The sequence below is a fragment of the Lissotriton vulgaris genome, chromosome 5 (assembly GCF_964263255.1).
Source record: "Lissotriton vulgaris chromosome 5, aLisVul1.2, whole genome shotgun sequence".
In the NCBI taxonomy this organism is placed as follows: Eukaryota; Metazoa; Chordata; class Amphibia; order Caudata; family Salamandridae; genus Lissotriton; species Lissotriton vulgaris.
The window spans coordinates 2,025,080,207-2,025,099,868 of record NC_141693.1 but is presented as its reverse complement, the minus strand read 5'-3'; the positions used below and the strand labels follow the sequence as shown (position 1 = coordinate 2,025,099,868).

General features: G+C 55.9%; 1 protein-coding gene across 1 annotated transcript in view; it reads left to right on the top strand.

The window, feature by feature from the left end:
* Positions 1-19,662, top strand: part of PKN3 (protein kinase N3) — a 314,322-nt gene that overhangs the window by 83,491 nt on the left and 211,169 nt on the right. The window contains exons 5-6 of the mRNA XM_086920604.1: positions 5,739-5,890; positions 19,314-19,524. Coding sequence (XP_086776730.1) covers positions 5,739-5,890; positions 19,314-19,524 — 363 coding nt within the window. The remainder of the gene's footprint in view (positions 1-5,738; positions 5,891-19,313; positions 19,525-19,662) is intronic.

Sequence of the window (19,662 nt, the reverse complement as noted above, 5' to 3'; positions counted from 1 at the left end):
CGGGATGCTCCTGAACTTCTCCTGCTGGAAGTTTGGAGCTGGTCTCAACATCGTCCTAAAACGAGAAGGTGAAGTTCGTGAAAGCATTGCCTTAATTTATGATTTTTTATGCTTTTTCCCCATTGTTTTCAATGGTGCTTAATTACGAATAAAAGCAATGTTTTCCAAAGTTTGAAAAATCATAACTCCGAAAGTACTTACCTTAGAACTGTGTTCTTGGTCTTAACAATGACATAAAAATTGATACTATTTTTATAAATTGGTCTCCGATTTATTCTTGAGTGTGTGTCTCATTTATTGCCTCTGTGAGTACAACAAATGCTTAGGCCCACCCTCTGTTAAGCCTAACTACTCAGCCACCCTATCACAAAAAGAGCACTAGTATTATCTTCTTTAAACTCTGTGTACCATTTGGGGATCCACTGGACTCTATTCGATGCACTAAAACAGAGTACACTGTACAGAGAGACCGCTTCCTACAGAGACTCCCATCAGTTGTGTGCAGGAGGACCCAGGGGGCACAACAGGTAAGGTGCCCCACGGGCCTCCTCGGAGGACAGGGAGGTGTAGGTAATTCCATCACCGGTGTGCAGGCAAGCCATGGGGCACCGCAGGTAAGGTGCACGTTCAGCCTCCTCGAGGCTGGGGAGGTTTGGGGGACTCCATCAGTTGTGTGCAGGAGGAGCACAACACACTCCCTGGCTAGAGGGCTCCGCGAGCAGTATATATTGCGGTCTCCATCCGTAGTCTGGGAGATCACATCTAATGTTCATCAGACCCTCTGTAGCCAAGGGTTCCACTGTTGATGCACGTTGGAAGCTCCATTAAAGGCAAGAGATTACACTTGTAATGTACGCTGAAGGCTGCATTTGTGGCTTAATAAAAAATAATTCTGAAGCCCAGATGTGAAGGCACTGCTCTCCCTGCCCTGGGGGGCAGTTTACATTTTACCTGCCCTTGTCTGTGGTCGCCCGGCCGTACATGGGGCAGTCTACAGTCGCTAGGGTCTGGCCGCTTTTGGGCAGATGGGACTCTAGGTCAGGGGTTTCCAGTGGTGGCTGTAGCCTCTTCCATTGGAGGCACTGTGCTTTCCATGGACTCCCAGTAGTGTGGGGCACCCGTGAGTTTAGCAGGGCCACTCTACCAAGCTCTGAGTGGCCCAAGTGAAACCTTTGACCGCTGTGGCCTGCTAGGGCTGCTGACCGCCTCTTCATGGTCCTATCCCTCAAATCTCACCTGTGTCCTGGTCTCCCACAGGCATAGGCTTTTATTGATGCTTTGTGTCTTTTTGGTGCTTTCTGTGTAAAACTTAAAAAGTGCAAAAAACCTAGACCTTTAATCTGATTTTTGACTGTCTTCCACATTTTGTGTATTACATTTGTTCCTCTTTTTACTAAATTAGGTTTTGAATTTAGTTTTTTTTATAACATTGGTTTCAAGTTTTCTGGTATACTAACAGGTTTTCTTTGAGGAAAAGCCTGTTGCTCTTGATTGTTGCTTCCTGGGGTTAAACACTGGTTATTTCATTGAAGCTGTTTTGACATAGCAAGATACTGTCCTTACAAACAAGTGATTCAGAATCTCTCAGCTGCCGCCTTCTCAGCCTTTGTGCCTCTGGGTTCTCGGGTGCGCCTCTGGTGTCCCGGGGTGGGGTGCGCCTCTGGTGTCCCGGGGTGGGGTGCGCCTCTGGTGTCCCAGAGGGGAGTGCGCCTCTGGTGTCCCGTGGTGGGGTGCGCCTCTGGTGTCCCGTGGTGGGGTGTGCCTCTGGTGTCCCGTGGTGGGGTGTGCCTCTGGTGTCCCGCGGTGGGGTGCGCCTCTGGTGTCCCGGGGTGGGGTGCGCCTCTGGTGTCCCGGGGTGAGGTGCGCCTCTGGTGTCCCGGGGTGAGGTGCGCCTCTGGTGTCCCGTGGTGGGGTGCGCCTCTGGTGTCCCAGGGTGGGGTGCGCCTCTGGTGTCCCGGGGTGGGGTGCACCTCTGGTGTCCCGCGGTGGGGTGCGCCTCTGGTGTCCCGGGGTGAGGTGCGCCTCTGGTGTCCCGGGTGGGGTGCGCCTCTGGTGTCCCGTGGTGGGGTGCGCCTCTGGTGTCCCAGGGTGGGGTGCGCCTCTGGTGTCCCGGGGTGGGGTGCACCTCTGGTGTCCCGCGGTGGGGTGCGCCTCTGGTGTCCCGTGGTGGGGTGCACCTCTGGTGTCCCGGGGTGGGGTGCGCCTCTGGTGTCCTGGGGTGGGGTGCGCCTCTGGTGTCCCGTGGTGGGGTGCGCCTCTGGTGTCCCGCGGTGGGGTGCCCCTCTGGTTTCCCGTGGTGGGGTGCGCCTCTGGTGTCCCGTGGTGGGGTGCGCCTCTGGTGTCCCGGGGTGGGGTGCACCTCTGGTGTCCCGGGGTGGGGTGCGCCTCTGGTGTCCCGGGGTGGGGTGCGCCTCTGGTGTCCCGGGGTGGGGTGCGCCTCTGGTGTCCCGGGTGGGGTGCGCCTCTGGTGTCCTGGGATGGGGTGCGCCTCTGGTGTCCCGGGGTGGGGTGCGCCTCTGGTGTCCCGGGGTGGGGTGCGCCTCTGGTGTCCCGGGGTGGGGTGTGCCTCTGGTGTCCTGGGGTGGGGTGCGCCTCTGGTGTCCCTGGGTGGGGTGCGCCTCTGGTGTCCCTGGGTGGGGTGCGCCTCTGGTGTCCCGGGGTGAGGTGCGCCTCTGGTGTCCCTGGGTGGGGTGCGCCTCTGGTGTCCCGGGGTGGGGTGCGCCTCTGGTGTCCCGGGGTGGGGTGCGCCTCTGTTGTCCTGGGGTGGGGTGCGCCTCTGGTGTCCCGGGGTGGGGTGCGCCTCTGGTGTCCCGGGGTGGGGTGCGCCTCTGGTGTCCCGGGGTGGGGTGCGCCTCTGGTGTCCCGGGGTGGGGTGCGCCTCTGGTGTCCCGGGGTGGGGTGCGCCTCTGGTGTCCCGGGGTGGGGTGCGCCTCTGGTGTCCCGGGGTGGGGTGCGCCTCTGGTGTCCCGGGGTGGGGTGCGCCTCTGGTGTCCCGTGGTGGGGTGCGCCTCTGGTGTCCCGGGGTGGGGTGCGCCTCTGGTGTCCCAGGGTGGGGTGCTCCTCTGGTGTCCCAGGGTGGGGTGCTCCTCTGGTGTCCCGGGGTGGGGTGCTCCTCTGGTGTCCCGGGGTGGTGTGCGCCTCTGGTGTCCCGCGGTGGGGTGCGCCTCTGGTGTCCCGGGGTGGGGTGCGCCTCTGGTGTCCCGGGGTGGGGTGCGCCTTTGGTGTCCCGGGGTGGGGTGCGCCTTTGGTGTCCCGGGGTGGGGTGCGCCTCTGGTGTCCCGGGGTGGGGTGCTCCTCTGGTGTCCCGGGGTGGGGTGCTCCTCTGGTGTCCCGGGGTGAGGTGCGCCTCTGGTGTCCCTGGGTGGGGTGCGCCTCTGGTGTCCCGGGGTGGGGTGCGCCTCTGGTGTCCCGGGGTGGGGGCGCCTCTGGTGCCCCGGGGCGGGGTGCGCCTCTGGTGTCCCGGGGCGGGGTGCGCCTCTGGTGTCCCGGGGCGGGGTGCTCCTCTGGTGTCCCGGGGCGAGGTGCGCCTCTGGTGTCCCGGGGGGGGGGGGGGGCCTCTGATGTCCCCGTGGGAGGGCCTCTGCTGTCCTAGGGGGACGGGGGCGCAACTCTGGTGTCACGGGGCGCCTCTGCGGTTCCGGGGTGCGCCTCTGGTGTCCCGAGGTGCGCCTCAGGTGTCCCAGGGGGGGTGCACCTCAGGTGTCCCGGGGGGGTGCACCTCAGGTGTCCCAGGGGGGGTGCACCTCAGGTGTCCCATAGGGGGGTGCACCTCAGGTGTCCCATAGGGGGGTGCACCTCAGGTGTCCCATAGGGGGGTGCACCTCAGGTGTCCCATAGGGGGGTGCACCTCAGGTGTCCCATAGGGGGGTGCACCTCAGGTGTCCCGGGGTGGGGTGCGCCTCTGGTGTCCCGGGGTGGGGTGCGCCTCTGGTGTCCCGGGGTGGGGTGCGCCTCTGGTGTCCTGCGGCGGGGTGTGCCGCTGATGTCCTGCGGCGGGGTGCGCCTCTGGTGTCCCGGGGTGGGGGGCGCCTCTGGTGTCCTGGGGTGGGGGGCGCCTCAGGTGTCCGGGGGGCGCCTCTGGTGTCCCGGAGAAGGGGATGGGGGGCCCTCTGGTGTCCTGGGGTGGGGTGCGCCTTTGGTGTCCCGGGGTGGGGTGCGCCTCTGGTGTCCCTGGGTGGGGTGCGCCTCTGGTGTCCTGGGGTGGGATGTGTCTCTGGTGTCCCGCGGTGGGGTGTGTCTCTGGTGTCCCAGAGGGGAGTGCACCTCTGGTGTCCCGCGGTGGGGTGCACCTCTGGTGTCCCGCGGTGGGGTGCACCTCTGGTGTCCCGCGGTGGGGTGCGCCTCTGGTGTCCTGGGGTGGGGTGCGCCTTTGGTGTCCCGCGGTGGGGTGCACCTCTGGTGTCCCGGGGTGAGGTGTGTCTCTGGTGTCCCGCGGTGGGGTGTGTCTCTGGTGTCCCGCGGTGGGGTGCACCTCTGGTGTCCCGCGGTGGGGTGTGTCTCTGGTGTCCCGCAGTGGGGTGTGCCGCTGGTGTCCCGCGGCGGGGTGTGCCGCTGGTGTCCCGGAGAAGGGGATGGGGGGCCCTCTGGTGTCCTGGGGTGGGGTGCGCCTCTGGTGTCCCGCGGTGGGGTGTGTCTCTGGTGTCCCGCGGTGGGGTGCACCTCTGGTGTCCCGCGGTGGGGTGTGTCTCTGGTGTCCCGTAGTGGGGTGTGCCGCTGGTGTCCCGCGGTGGGGTGCACCTCTGGTGTCCCGCGGTGGGGTGTGTCTCTGGTGTCCCGCGGTGGGGTGCATCTCTGGTGTCCCGCGGTGGGGTGTGTCTCTGGTGTCCCGCAGTGGGGTGTGCCGCTGGTGTCCCGCGGCGGGGTGTGCCGCTGGTGTCCCGCAGTGGGGTGTGCCGCTGGTGTCCCGCGGCGGGGTGTGCCGCTGGTGTCCCGGAGAAGGGGATGGGGGGCCCTCTGGTGTCCTGGGGTGGGGTGCGCCTCTGGTGTCCCGCGGTGGGGTGTGTCTCTGGTGTCCCGCGGTGGGGTGCACCTCTGGTGTCCCGCGGTGGGGTGTGTCTCTGGTGTCCCGCAGTGGGGTGTGCCGCTGGTGTCCCGCGGCGGGGTGTGCCGCTGGTGTCCCGGAGAAGGGGATGGGGGGCCCTCTGGTGTCCTGGGGTGGGGTGCGCCTCTGGTGTCCCAGGGTGGGGTGCGCCTCTGGTGTCCTGGGGTGGGGTGCGCCTCTGGTGTCCCGTGGTGGGGTGCACCTCTGGTGTCCCAGGGTGGGGTGCGCCTCTGGTGTCCCGGGGTGGGGTGCACCTCTGGTGTCCCGCGGTGGGGTGCGCCTCTGGTGTCCCGGGGTGGGGGGCTCCTCTGGTGTCATGGGGTGGGGGGAGCCTCAGGTGTCCGGGGGGCGCCTCTGGTGTCCCGGAGGGGGGGATGGGGGGCCCTCTGGTGTCCTGGGGTGGGGTGCGCCTCTGGTGTCCTGGGGTGGGGGGCGCCTCTGGTGTCCGGGGGGTGCCTCTGGTGTCTGTTGCCTCTGGTGTCCCGGAGGGGGAGATGGGGGGCCCTTTGGTGTCCGGGGAGGGTGGGCCTCTGGTGTTCTAGGAGGGTGCGCCTCTGGTGTCCCCGGGTGCATGTTCTCTCACTGTGGGGACTGTGATGAAATGTTTCCCTGACCTGGTGTTTCATGTTCCTCATTTGTGCCGTCTTGTAGATGTTTGCTCCATGTAACACTTGGTATTGTCTTCCTTACTTTTCAGTCCGGGTGGAACCCTCCTTCAGCGCCTTGGAGCTCCGCCTCGAGGAGCTACGCCATCACCTGCGTGTTGAGTCTGCTGTCTCTGAGGGAGCTAAGAATGTGGTGAAACTGCTCAGAGGCTGGAAGCTGCAGGATCGGAAGGTTCTGGCTGAGGTGAGAGTCAGTGGATGAAGACTGACATCCCTAGGCTGCCAGCATGTCTACATGCGTCTGTGCTGTCAGAGATCCTAGCCAGACCAGGTGCTCATGCATCATAATGTCAAAAATGTGGTTGCTGCGGAATCCGGACTGGAAGGAGTCTAGGATCGAGTTTTTTTCGATGAAGGCGGTCAGCTGGGTGTTGTCAGGAGTGGTCCGGAAAGAGTCTCTAAAGCTCAAAAAAGACATTATGCCCGTGGTAAAAGATCTGGGCACCTTTACTTTTGACTTTATAGAGCCATTTCACTTACGTTAGTCTCGTTGTGGCTGCAAATGTTGTTTCCTACGCAATCGCGACATTTCAATATGCCTGCCCATGTTTGCCAGCAAGTAAGTTAAATATTCACGTATATACAGCGCGCAAAGAGACCAACATTTTCAAAGAGCTATTTCTGGTGACAGGCTGACAAGTAGTTTGTTAGCCTCTCCTGTGTTCATTTCTACATTTCAAGAGAGAAAGAGTAAAGGACAGCTGAGAGTTTCTCACAATTATTCCTGAAGGAAATTTACAGAGAATTTTGAAAATAAGGAAGGGACATAGACTAAGACATTTATACCGGATTAGTACTCTCATTACAGAATTAGAAGGCAAATTATTGATATGGTATACCAAGAAGAGATATATATTTATACACCAACTCCTTTAACAACGGTCTTGCCTCTGTAATTAAAAGAAAAAGAATATGCTAACAATTGATTAATAGAAACACGTCAACTATAAGAATAAAATAGTCAGGAGGATAACGTTTATAAGACAGGTATAATAGGTTGAGACGAGCTAGGATTAATTTGCTCTGTGTAATCATAGAAGTTATGAGTTTTTGTGTTGCAGATCTCCTACCTGAATAAGACACCTCAAGAGGGAAAGTAATTATAGAGAGTCACAGTGTATCGTATAGTAGAAGTGATTATATGAAGGTCTTATCTTCAAGGAGAGTATCTCGAGCCATTACCCAGAGGGAATCCAGTGGCAGTCTCTCTTTTTCTTCCCAATCCCCTTTCCCCCTCTCTGCTACTAGTGAGCATATATCGCCAGCAGTAGTGTAGTAGGGGATTGAGAAAATATTGGTATGCTCCTGTGGAAACTAAAGTTCTGGTGACAGGTACTTGACAGGTGTTCACAATTCTCTCTGACTTTGGCGGTGAAGGATAAGAGGGAGATGGGCCGGTAGTTTTTCAGGTCAGTCGGGTCGGCCGTGGGCTTCTATTTTGATCTTCATTTGCTTTGGACCGAGGATCTCTGCAGGTCTCCTCCAGGTCTCTGACAAGTATATTGTCTCTCCTGGACCTGTTGTCCAGGTCTTCGTTCTTCAATAGGCCCAGTTGTAGCTGTGTGTTTAGGAGCTGTACTTTTTCGTCCATCACTCTTTTATCTAGCTCTTGTGTTTTGGACCTCTGTCTCCAACAACTGCGTCCTTATAGAGTCCACATCCTAGTGCAGTGAGGTCATCTTTTCTGACGGGTCTGATTTCAATTGTTCCATTGAGGCCTGGAGGTCGCCCTTTAATTCATTACGCAGCTCCATCTTAAAGTCTATCAGTGATGCCAGCAAGTCCTCCTTGGTCAGCGCCATGCTGGATTTAGCACTCACTTGCTCGCAAGCTTGTATTTTATTTGTAGGTGTAAAGTAGTTTGACACCTTGGTTGTCGATTTTTTTTTTAGGACACATAGATTCGGTCTCCAAAACCCACAAGGGAATCCTGGGCCCCTTTTTTCGCTAGGGTGCCTAGCACCCGCCTCTATGCTATGTCTTGCTTCTGTAAAGACTTCCCCGGTGTGTGCCTAGGGGTTCTCAACGAAGTAAAGAGTGGGGCTCCTTGTGGTGTCTGTCATCAATGGTGGCCATCTTGGGGTCAGGCAAGGATTGTTTGTCCCTGCTTCTCTGTGTGTCCAGGCCTCATTCACATCACCTGTGACCTCTCAGGGAGCTCCACTAGGGGCCTCCGGTTCCTCAAGGGACCCCTGGAGAGTCCCTTGTGCTGGCCCCCCAAAGGGTTACTTCATCTACTATTTTAAGTCAGACGGGACTGTGGGAGTAGCCTCTCCGCCCTTGGTGTATCCGTGCCTCCAAGAGCCCCTTCTCGCCGGTGTTGTGGGCCAAGGGCTATTGTACCCCGGGGGGTCCCCCTCGATCCTACTCCCATGCCCCCCCTCCCCCCCCCCCCACCCACCTCTGGGACCTCGCTACATTTGGCCGGTATCTTCTCCGGACCACACAGGACCCGATCTTGTTCTCTGCGCTCCTCCTAATGTGCTTGCTGGTTTCTCACCCTCAGACAGTAGGTGTTTGCCTCGGGCTACTTCTCCGGTAATGCTCACCCCATCCTCCTTTCTGCTTCTCAGGGTCTGTGTTCGTGGCGGGACAGCGCCATCTTGTTTCACGCCACCTCCTTGATTTGTCCTCCGTTATCTTTTAAGCGGCACAGCCGATTCCGCCGTTACCCTCGATGCACTGTGTATTTATAGACCCATTCCGGTGTTCATCGACTATGTTGGGGCTCGATGTCTCCTCTGGCAGCAAGCTGGTGACGGAGCCTCAAAGGACCACGTCCATTCAGCCATCTTGCTTGGCCACGCTCCCCTCTTCCACCTTTTAATGAGGCACTAACCGGTATCCAACTGGGAGCATGGGCGAAGCTGCGCTCTGTATCTCCTGTCAGTTGGCAGATAGCTTGGTGCCATCGCCCTGCTTTGAGTAGCCAGGTCTCTGCAACATAACATTGATGCCTGAAAGTCTAGTGGCACAGGTGTTCACCAGGAGGGTCAATCCAAACTTTTTCCATACTGCTCCACAGGACCATCCAAGTGCATTGAGACCTCCGGCAGAAGCATGTTCCCATCCGTCAGCTTTGGACCTTCAATCTTTCAATACCAGTTGCCTGCTTGGCCGCAACTACTATGTGCTTTGGACCTAAGTGGCCCAGGTTTTGCCTGCTGCTTCGGAAGACCACCTACTTTCTCTCACACAGGCCATCCAAGAAGTCGGCTATGCAGTGTGTTGATAAAATCATCACTTCCGGGCTGGGAAGATCTGCGAGAGGAGGGGCTGATCAGATTCCTCTGGTCTTCCGTCAAGGCCTCCCTTCAGATCAGCTTGCTGGAGTTGTGAGTGATTCTCTTGGCGTTGAAGGCCTTGCTTCCCACACCATCAAAGGGAGGCTCTTACAGATGCTCATGGACAACACCGTCGCCATGTGGTACTGCAGCAAGCAGTACGGGGGAGGGTAGTGGACCCTGTCAGGAGGCTCTATCTCTGGAGGTGGCTCTATCATCAGGGACTTTTCCTGGTGGAGCTCCACCTGGCGGGATCTTTAAATGCCAGGGCAGACTAACTCAGCCGCCGTCTTAGTGGATCACAAATGGTAGTTACACTTGGAGGTGATATAGGGTATCTTTTGTGAATAAGGGAAAACCCAGGCTCGATCTCTGCGCCAGCATCAAATACTCACAATGTCAGCAAGTTTGTGAGCTAGAGTTCGCAAGACGGCGCTTTCTGAGATGCATTCTGCCTAAAGTCGGGCTCAGGTCTCTTGTATGTCTACCCAGCACTACCTCTTTTGCCCCAAGTTTTGAAGCAGTTGAGGACCAACCGTGCCCAAATAATCCTAGTGGCTCTGGATTCGGCACAGTGTGTGGTACCTGGTACTCCTGGGCACGAGCATCTGAACTCGAATCAGGCTGCCGCCTTCAATCAATTAGAGTACCTGTAGAAACGCGCTACTTACCCGTGAGCGTCTTGAGGCGCTGAGGGGAGGGGAGGGGGGTGCTGCTACTGCTCGAAGAGCTAGGTCTTGAGGAGTCTTCTGAAGGCGAGTAGGTCTTGGGTCTGCCGTATGTGGGTCGGGAGGGTGTTCCAGGTCTTAGCGGCGAGGTAGGAAAAGGATCTGCTGCCAGAGGTCGTTCGTTGGATGCGGGGGACAGCGGTGAGGGCAAGGCTGGCGGAGCGGAGCTGGCGGGTGGGGGTGTAGAAGCTGAGTCTGCTGTTCAGGTAGGCTGGTCCGGCGTTGTGGATTGCTTTGTGTGCGTGGGTGAGGAGCTTGAAGGTGATCCTCTTGTCGACGGGGAGCCAGTGTAGGTCTCTCAGGTGGGGGGTGATGTGGCTGTGGCGGGGGACGTTGATGATCAGTCGGGCGGAGGCGTTTTGGATGCGTTGTAGTTGTCGTAGGTGTTTGGCTGGGATTCCTGCGTAGAGTGCGTTGACGTAGTCCTGTCTGCTGCTGACGAGGGCCTGTGTCACCGTTCTTCTTGTTTCGGTCGGGACCCACTTGTAGATCCTGCGGAGCATGCGGAGTGTGTTGTAGCAGGAGGAGGAGACGGCTTTGACCTGCTTAGGAGGAGTCCAGGATGAATCCTAGGTTGCGTGCAGGTCAATGGGTGTTGGAGCTGTTTCCAGAGTGGTCGGCCACCAGGAGTCATCCCATGCTGAAGGGGTGGGTCCGAGGATGAGTACCTCCGCCTTGTCCGAGTTCAGCTTCAGATGGCTGCTCCTCATCCAATCGGCAACGGCCTTCATTCTCTCGTGGAGGTTGGTTTTGGCGGTGTGCGGGTCCTTGGTGAGGGAGAGGATGAGCTAGGTGTCATCGGCGTAGGAGATGATGTTGAGGTCGTGCTGGCGGGCCACTTGTGTGAGGGGGGCCATGTAGATGTTGAACAGCGTTGGGCTGAGGGATGAGCCCTGGGGGACGCCACAGATGATGTTGGTGGCTTTGGATCGGAAGGGTGGGAGGCGGACGCTCTGAGTTCTGCCGGAGAGGAAGGACGTGGTCCAGTCAAGGGCCTTCTCTTGGATTCCGGCTTCTAGGAGGCGTGTCTTTAGAGTACGATGGCAGACCGTGTCGAAGGCGGCTGACAGGTCCAGGAGGATGAGGGCTGATGTATCACCGTTGTCTGTTTGGCGCCTGATGTCGTCTGTGGCGGCGATGAGGGCCGTCTCGGTGCTGTGGTTTCCTCTAAATCTGGACTGGGACCGATCCAGGATGTTGTTGTCTTCCAGGTGGCTGGCCAATTGCCTGTTGACGATTTTCTCGAGGACCTTTGCCGGGAACGAGAGCAGGGAGATGGACCGGAAGTTCTTGAGGTCCTTGGGGTCCACCTTGGGCTTCTTAAGGAGGGCGTTGATTTTGGCGTGCTTCCAGCTTTCCGGGAATGTCGCTGTTTCGAAGGAAATGTTGATGACCTTCCGTAGGTGGGGTGCGATGGCTGCGTCTGCTTTGTTGAATACGTGGTGTGGGCACGGGTCTGACGGAGATCCTGAGTGGATGGAGTTCATGACCTTGCGTGTCTCGTCCTCGTCCTCGTTGACGTTGGATCAGGAGGTCAGGCGGATGGCGCTTGTGGCGTTCACAGAGGAGGTGGAGTCTGGCATAGTGGGGCGGTCGTGGTGTTGAAGCTGTCGTGGATGTCAGTGATCTTGCGGTGGAAGAAGCTGGCTAGTGAGTCGCACAGTCCTTGTGAGTGCGGGATGTCGTTGGCGCTGGGGTTGGAGAGTTCCTTTACGATGCTGAAGAGCCCTTTGCTGTTGTGTGCGTTATTATCCAAGCGGTCTTTGAAGGAGGATCTCTTGGCTAATCTGATGAGGTGGTGATGTCTGCAGGTGGCGTGCTTGTGGGCTGCGTGGTTGTCCGGTGTGCGTTTGTGGAGCCATATTGTCTCCAGTTTCCGGCATGCACGTTTGGAGGTCTGGAGCTTGTCGGTGAGCCAGGTGGCTCTCTTGCTGGCGTGGCTGTGGGCGGGTTTCTTGAGCGGGGCGAGGGTGTTGGCGCAGTTGTCGATCCACTGTTTGAGGTTACGGGCTATGGCGTCGGGGTCGGTGGGTGGGTTCTGGGCGAGGGTGGTGGTCAGCTGGTTTTCGGTGACTCTGCTCCAGCAGCGGCAAGGTAGCTGTTGGGTGCGGTGGTGCGTGGTTGATTTCTTGAAGGTGAAATGGATGCAGCGGTGGTCGGTCCAGTGGAGTTCGGTGGTGTGGTTGAAGGTGACGTGGGTGCCTGTGGAGAAGACTGGGTCCAGCGTGTGGCCGGCGGTGTGGGTGGGTGTGGTTACTAGTTGTCTGAGTCCGAGGTTGTCGATCAGAGTGGCGGAGTTGGCGTTGTTGTTGTTCTCAAGGTGGAAGTTCAGGTCCCCGAGGAGGATGTAGTCCGTGGAGGCGAGTGCGAGGGTGCTGGCGAGGTTGCCGATGGAGTCGCTGAACTGAGCCCGGGGTCCTGGGGGTCTGCAGATGAGTGTCCCTCTGAGGGTGGTGTTGGGGTCTGTGTGGATCCGGAAGTGCAGGAGTTCGGCGGTGTTGTGTGTGTCGTCTGCGTGGGTGGCTACCTTGAGGGTGGACTTGTGGATGATGGCTATTCCTCCTCCGATTCCGTTGGTGCCATCCCTGCGGGTGATCTTGTAGCCGTAGGGCATGGCTATGGCGATGTCGGGTGCCGAGGAGTCGTTCCACCAGGTCTCGGTCATCAAGGCCACGTCTGGGGCGGAGGTGTCGAGCAGATCCCAGAGCTCGACGGCGTGTTTGCGTGCGGAGCGGGTGTTGAGGAGTATGTAGCGGAGGTGGTTGGGTCCAGTCCTTGGAGGTTTGGTGCGTCTGTCACAGGTGAAGTTGCAGGTGCGGCAGGAGAAGGGTCCGTTTCGGGGCGGCCTGGAAGCAGGTGTGGTTTCGGCCGGCGTTGAGTGCGTGGAGGGTGCTGGCGTCGTAGTGGAGTCTGGTGTTGTGGCGTTCGCGGGGTCCAGGGGTTCTGGCGCTGGGCGTGGTTCTGGCGCTGGGCGTGGTCCAGGCGTGGACGGGCACAGACAGGCTTGCCTTAGCGCGCCTTTGGCCCGCTAGTGTCGCGACCCCGCAGCGTCCGGCATTTATAGGGAGGTGGGAGGGAGAAGCAGCTGGGAGGCGGGAGCAGCGAGTGGGCAGGGGGCGGGACCGCAGGGGGCACAGCAGCGGGGAGACAATGGAACCGAAGGCAAAATGTGGCATGGGGGGAGGAAACAGAGTGGCAGAGGAGAAAAGCGGGGCAAAACGAGGGGGAGACAGTGGCACAGAAGCGAAGGGGCGGAGGACACTACCAGCGGCAGAGCAGCGGCAGCAAGGGCTCAGTCGGAGCTGCGTGGAGGGGGAGCGACCTACCAGGAGGGTCAGGGGTCGCTCCTTGGGAGAACCTTCTGTGTCACTGCACAGGCTGGAGTACAGGACCCTGCCGCTATCGTCTTCTCCATGCTTGGAGATTAAACAGAAACAGATGACTGCATTCAACTATCTTGCTGAAGCAGGTGTCCTCGTGGAAGCCAGGCGTCACTCTATGAAATCACTATACACCTGCCTTTTGAGACAAGTGTGTGGTTTGTTGGAATACTCTGCAGAATGACCCACTGCAGGCCAAAGTATCTGAAGTATTGTTTTTTTGTGTTGTCCCAAGTCCCAGCAAGGACTTGCTTTGGGCACAATTAGGGTTTTGTCTGTTCTTTCCGCTTTTTGGCAGTTGCCGGATCAGCCTTTATTTAAATCACCTGTTGTGAAGTTGTTTTTCAAAGGTTTGCCGTATTTGTTCTTACCTACACCTTTCATCATGCCTCGGTGGGAACTGAACTTAGTCCTCACATTCCTGGCGTTTGAGCCACTGTCCAGCTGCCCATTGCAGCTACTCACTCTAGAGGCAATCATCCATATCACTGTAACATCGGCACGGGTCTGAGTGACCTACAGACCATCTGTCAATCCGCCATAGACGCCATTCTTTCAGCACACAAGCTTTTTTCCTTCTGAAAGGCGTCTCTTTTCTTCCTGTCAGGCATACGAGTACCCACCCGGCATTCTTTGCTCCACCTCCGCCCTTTAAGGAAGAGGAGAGACTCCGGCCGCTGGATCAGAAGAGCGACCCAAGTTTCTACATTGATCGTACCAGGGAACATTGTGTGGACGATCAGATCTTTCTTGTGTCCACGGGGTGAAGCAAGGCATTTCAATACTTAAAAGAAAAGAACCATCTTATCTGTGTCTGGTGGTGCGGACAGCCTACAAAGCAACCGATGTCTGCATACAGGGTGGCGGTTATATGCAGCTCCGCACATCACTTCCAGAGCATGAGTATCTTGGCATGAAGCTGCAGAGGTAACGCTGAAACATTTCAGGTTCCAGTCTGATGCCTGGGGAATATTCAAAAGGTGAGGAATCTGCGGTTAGGTAGAGTATCCACTGCAAAGAGCACTTACCAAAAGTAAGTCACTTGTTCATTGGGTCTCCAGCTACACCTTAGCAGCTTAACCCCTTCGACACTCATGACGAGCTGAGCTCGTCATGAGTTACACCTGTCGTACGCTCATGACGAGCTGAGCTCGTCATGTAACGCGGGTTTTTTTAAAACTCGCGCACAGCGGGAAACCGGCCCGCACGCATGAGGTTAACATCATCCTTTCTAAACTCATGGGCCCACCATTGAAGCCTACAAATAAGGCTTTTATTATAGCATCTGACTTGGAAAGCTGCTTTTCTAGTATCTAGAAGCTCAGTTCGTAGCGTCTGTGAGATGCAGGCCTTTGCAGTCAGGAACCATGCACCTTGTTCAATAAAAACAGTGTCCGTGGCCGGAGTCGTGCCAGAGTCCTGCCCGTCTGCGCCCGTCCGCGCTAAGGACGCGCTGGACGTCGCGGTACTCTGGTCAAGGATTATTATTCCATCCTGGGGCCACCATGCTGACTTACTCGCGGGATAGCCTGTTTGCCATCGGTCAGGTAAGCTGCTGTTGTACCCTCCCACCGGTACACCCATTGTGTGGCCCATATCATTGCCCTTGTAATGGGTGGGCTCTTGGCTCTCCGCGTCCTCTCCCAAGGACTATTTCATCGGAGACCCGCAGTATTACTGACACTCCTACTACCCTGAGGATCCTGAATTTGAATGTTAGGTCTGCGCTGAAACACTATCAGAACATCTATGACCTCATTGAGGAGGAAGCTCCAGACATATTTGCCATGACCGAAACATGGCTTCAGGACGCTGACACCGCTATTACCAATCTAGCCTGCCCGCCGGGCTATTCTATGTATACCTTGAATAGGCTGTCTAGGGGTGGGGGTGTCGCGTTAGTGGTAAAATCTATCTACTCCTGTGTCTGGAGTGCCCTAAGCATCTCCGGGTGTGAAAGTGCTTTGTTCAAGGTCTCTGTCAGCCCTGAGTTTACCCTGTCCGGGATGGTCGTTTATCATCCACCCGGCAGTGATGTGGCGTTCAGAAATGCTTTCCCTGATATTGTTGGCCCTCTGGTCGCCGACTGTGCCAACTTTTCTATCATGGGTGATTTAAACCTACATTTCGACACCCTCTCTGGCTTGACAGTGCGTTCCATCTCTTCTGACCTAGAGGCCTTTCAACTTCCCCAGATGGTCTCCCAGCCTACCCATCTGGGGGGGCACATTTTGGATCCTTTGTTCACCAATCTGCCGGGGATTCAAATCACCTCTGTTTCTCCGGTGGAATGGACAGACCACTTCTTGGTGTCCATCCTCTGCCCTGTTTCGGCCACCCCTTCCATCTCCGCGGCTAGACGGGTTCAGAAGAGGGATTGGAAAAAGCTTAGGTTAGATGACTTTCATCGTCTTCTATTAGAGGAGCCGCTGGGCCCTTTGACGGATGTGGAAAAGGGGTATGACCTCTTCTGTTCTTGGATCACTAGGGCCTTGGACTCTCTGATACCCATTGTATCAACTAAAATCAACCCCAGAGAGTCGAGTCCCTGGTACGATGGCACACTTCGGGCCCTAAAGGGTGCCTGCAGACGAGCTGAGAGGGCTTGGAGGAAAACCTATGGGGCTGATCTAAAAGCTGCATATGCCAGGTCCGTCAAGCTCTACCATCGAGCCATCTGCCGAGCTCGTGCGGCTTTTTATGCCACCGAATTCCGGAACAGTTCGAATCCGTCGAAAGCCATCTTTAAGGCCGTAAAAGATCTTATGACGAAGCGGACTACCTCTACGACCGTAAGCTCCCTTTCCCACTGTGAATCCCTTGCATCTTACTTCTTGGGGAAGGTCCAAGCTATATATAGGACATTCCCTAGCATAGGGTTCACTGGGGAAAGTACCAATGGGGCCCACCATCAGACTACACTGCTTGTCTTCCCCCCCCCCTTACCTTGGATGGTTTTGATAAACTTGCGCTGCAAGTCAAATCTGGATCTCCATCTGATCCAGTAAGGCCTGCTCTTTTCCGAGATCAGGCTTTTATGGGGCGTCCAGCTGTATGTTCCCTCGTCAACCTTTCCTTGGAAACGGGAATTGTTCCATCTAAGTGGAAACAAGCCGTGGTGTCCCCAATTATCAAAAAGCCCACCCTGGACCCATCCAAGCCTGAAAGTTATCGCCCCATCTCGTTGTTACCCTGGCCAGCCAAGATCACTGAGGCCCACGTCAATCTGGCCCTGTCTGAACATCTGGTACGGACCAATGCCCTCGACCCCACACAAAACGGATTCCGTGCTGGTCACAGTACAGAAACCGCGTTACTTGTGATGGTGGAACATCTCCGGGCAAGGTTGGATGCTGGTCAAACGGCGGCGCTTATTTTGTTAGATCTTAGCGCCGCCTTTGATACGGTAGACCACAGCATCCTCCTGCATCGGCTCGAGGAGATTGGCATTGGCGGTCAGGCGCTGCAATGGTTCCGCTCCTTCTTAGATGACCGCTCCTTCTGTGTTGCCATCCCTCCCTTCAAGTCCAACTACCAACCGCTGGCCATGGGGGTTCCGCAAGGGTCCTCGCTGAGTCCCACGTTGTTCAACCTTTACGTGAGACTGCTGGCTGATGTCGCTAGGCAGTGGGGCCTAACTTTGGTCTCATATGCCGACGACACACAGCTGGCGGTTACTCTCAGCGGGGATGCGGAGATTGAGGCCCCCAGGTTTCAGTCTGGACTGAAGGCGGTGGCTAGCTGGCTGACAGGCAATTGCCTTCAGCTAAATGCCACAAAAACAGAGGTGATGGTCGTCGGTAAGGGAGTGGAGCTGTGGGGTGACCTTTGGTGGCCCCCAGAGCTGGGACCCACTCCGATCCCGGTATCGGAGGTGAAAAATCTGGGGGTATGGCTGGATGCGGGCCTCTCCTTTGTAGGGCATACTAAAAGAACCGCGGCCTGCTGCTTCGGTCTTCTGAGGGGCTTGAGACCTGTTCTCAAGTTCTTTGATGCCCCAACCAGGCAGTTGGTGATCCAGGCCACTATCATCTCCCGCCTGGATTACGCCAGCTCTCTCCTGGCTGGGGCTAACCAGGCCGAGCTAACCCGCTTGCAACGGGTTCAGAATGCCGCGGCGAGGGCGGTTGTCGGCCTGCCCAGATTCTGCTCGGTGACAGGTGTCCTTCGCTCCCTACATTGGCTTCCGGTTAGGAAGCGCATCCTCTTCAAGGTTTTGTGCCTTGCTTTTAAAATCTTGAGAGGTATTGGCCCGGAAATCCTGTCGAGTTGTCTGTCCTTTTATGTTCCCACCCGCAGCCTCCGCTCTCAGGGTCTGGCCCTTGCGGTGGTCCCCAGATTCAGGCTCAGTCGCATGGGAGGCCGCTCGTTTAGGGTAATGGCCGCGTCAGCATGGAACTCCCAGGCTGTTGAAATCCGTTTGCTGGAGGACCTTTTGACCTTTCGGAGGGCTATAAAAACCTTCTTGTTTTAGCTGTTTTGTTTTTACTCTCCTGTTGTGTTACGTGCTACCTTGTCTCTGCGCCAGGACGCTCCTTGGCTGGAGTATCTGTGTGCACAATAAATAATCGTAACATAACATAACCTAATGAACTCATCCTAGATGTTTATCTAAAGTGGTTTCAGATTTTCATGTCAATCAGACTATTTCTTTGCCAACTTTCTTTCCGAGTCCTTCATCCCAATTGAAAAGAGCCCTTCACGCTCCTAATGTAAAGAAAGTGTTGAGATTCTGTTTGGAAAAAACTAAAGATATTGGGTAATCTGAACATTTATTTGTTAATTATGTATGATCCTGTTTGAGCGAATATAGACCCAATGAAGCATTCCATTTCCAGGTGAATAGTTTCCTGTAACTTACTTTGCTACCTGCTGGAACACAAACCTATGACTCGAAGGCCTGAAGCCCACCGTACCCACAGCCAAAGCTGGTTTGGTGTCACTTTTGCGAAATATGCCTCTCAGAGGTATTTAATCCACCAATTACCTGCCTCTACATTTACAAGACTTTATTGCCTTGATTGGAACTCGAGGTGGGGGGGGGCGTGCCCATGTACAGCAGGCTTCCTTGAGGAATATGTTTTGGGTGATGACATGATGCTTTCTCCTCTCTTCTCCTCTGACGGTTGAGGAGGTGCCTACAAACCAGACAGGAGACTTCTTCGAGAGAGTCAATAGAAAATTATTTCCTACCCATAGATGGAAAGTGCCTTTGTTTTGTTTTAATTGACTCCCTTGTGAATGGTATGGTTCATCACAGAGTACTCGCCTAACATGCATAATTGTATTGTAATTCTAATTGCATTTATATAGCGCTTACTACCCTTGATGAGGCATTGAAGTGCTTTTTTCGGCGAGTAATACGCTACTCAGGGACCCATAGAGGATTAGTGTTGAATTTGTATAGTGAAACATGCAAGTACATTTTAAGACGGGGATAGGTTAGTCAGTTATCTGGATTTGGAATGATAGCAGAAGGATAGAGGAGGACAAAGGTTTGTATTTATATAGCGCTTGTTACCCCTGATGGGGTGTTGAAGCACGCTACTCCAGAAACCCATAAAGGATTAGTGGTGAATTAGTATGGTGATATATGAAAGAAATTTGAGTGGTGGATATTAGTCGGTTATTTGGAGTGAGAAGGATAGCTGAGGCATAAAAGGGGAAGAAAGGTAAAATTACTATCCAATTTCACACCTTCTCTTCTGCAGGGAGTGGGATTGATGGTAACCGATACTAGAGTCATTGTAGGTATTAAGATGTATTGAACTACTCCCAGCACTCGCTTACAGATGACAGACATTGCCCGCTTTAGAACCTTTACATGGACATAATGGATGCAGAACAGTATTCAGCATAAGCAAGCCCTCCAGCATGGTGTATTCAGCACTTTCCATGTGTTTTCTTCTTATCCACTTACCCCGTGTCAGTTCTGTGCGGTTGACAACCAGCTCCTCCAGGGTCTCGTTGGGCTGGCCTTCTTGCAGTCAGATCTGCAGTGAGTCTACTTTGTTCTTCTGTGTTACCCAGATATATTCGGATGTATCTGCCTTGTGTAATCTGTGGACTGGGATTATGGACCTGGATCTGTGTGGGTGGCCCTGTCAGCATTTGAGGGGGGTATTGTACCCGAACACAGTCAGAACTGTTCGGACATTCAGGTGACAGTCGGATTGTCCCAAAGTCATGCCAACATGTTTCTCCTTCACTTGTAGGCTCAGTCTCGGCTGCATGAATCCTCCCAGAAGATGGATCTCTTGCGACTCTCCCTGGAGCGATGTCTTGAAATGCTGCCCCTGGACCACCTGAAGCGAGCCATCATTAAGGAGGAGCTATCCCAGACCAGCTCCTGGGTGGCGCGACTCTGCAGCAGTCCGTACCTGTGCCAGCCCTTGACCACGCTCATCAAGGCTGCTGCCCTCACAGGTACCGGCCCCAGACTCCGGGACACTTTTGAGTTATTCCAAGGTCATGTCCCTGTTACATGTCTACTACAATGTCTTTTGTAGCTTTATGGGTGATTTTTAGAGTCTGAACCACCTCTCTACACCATACACTGTAGAT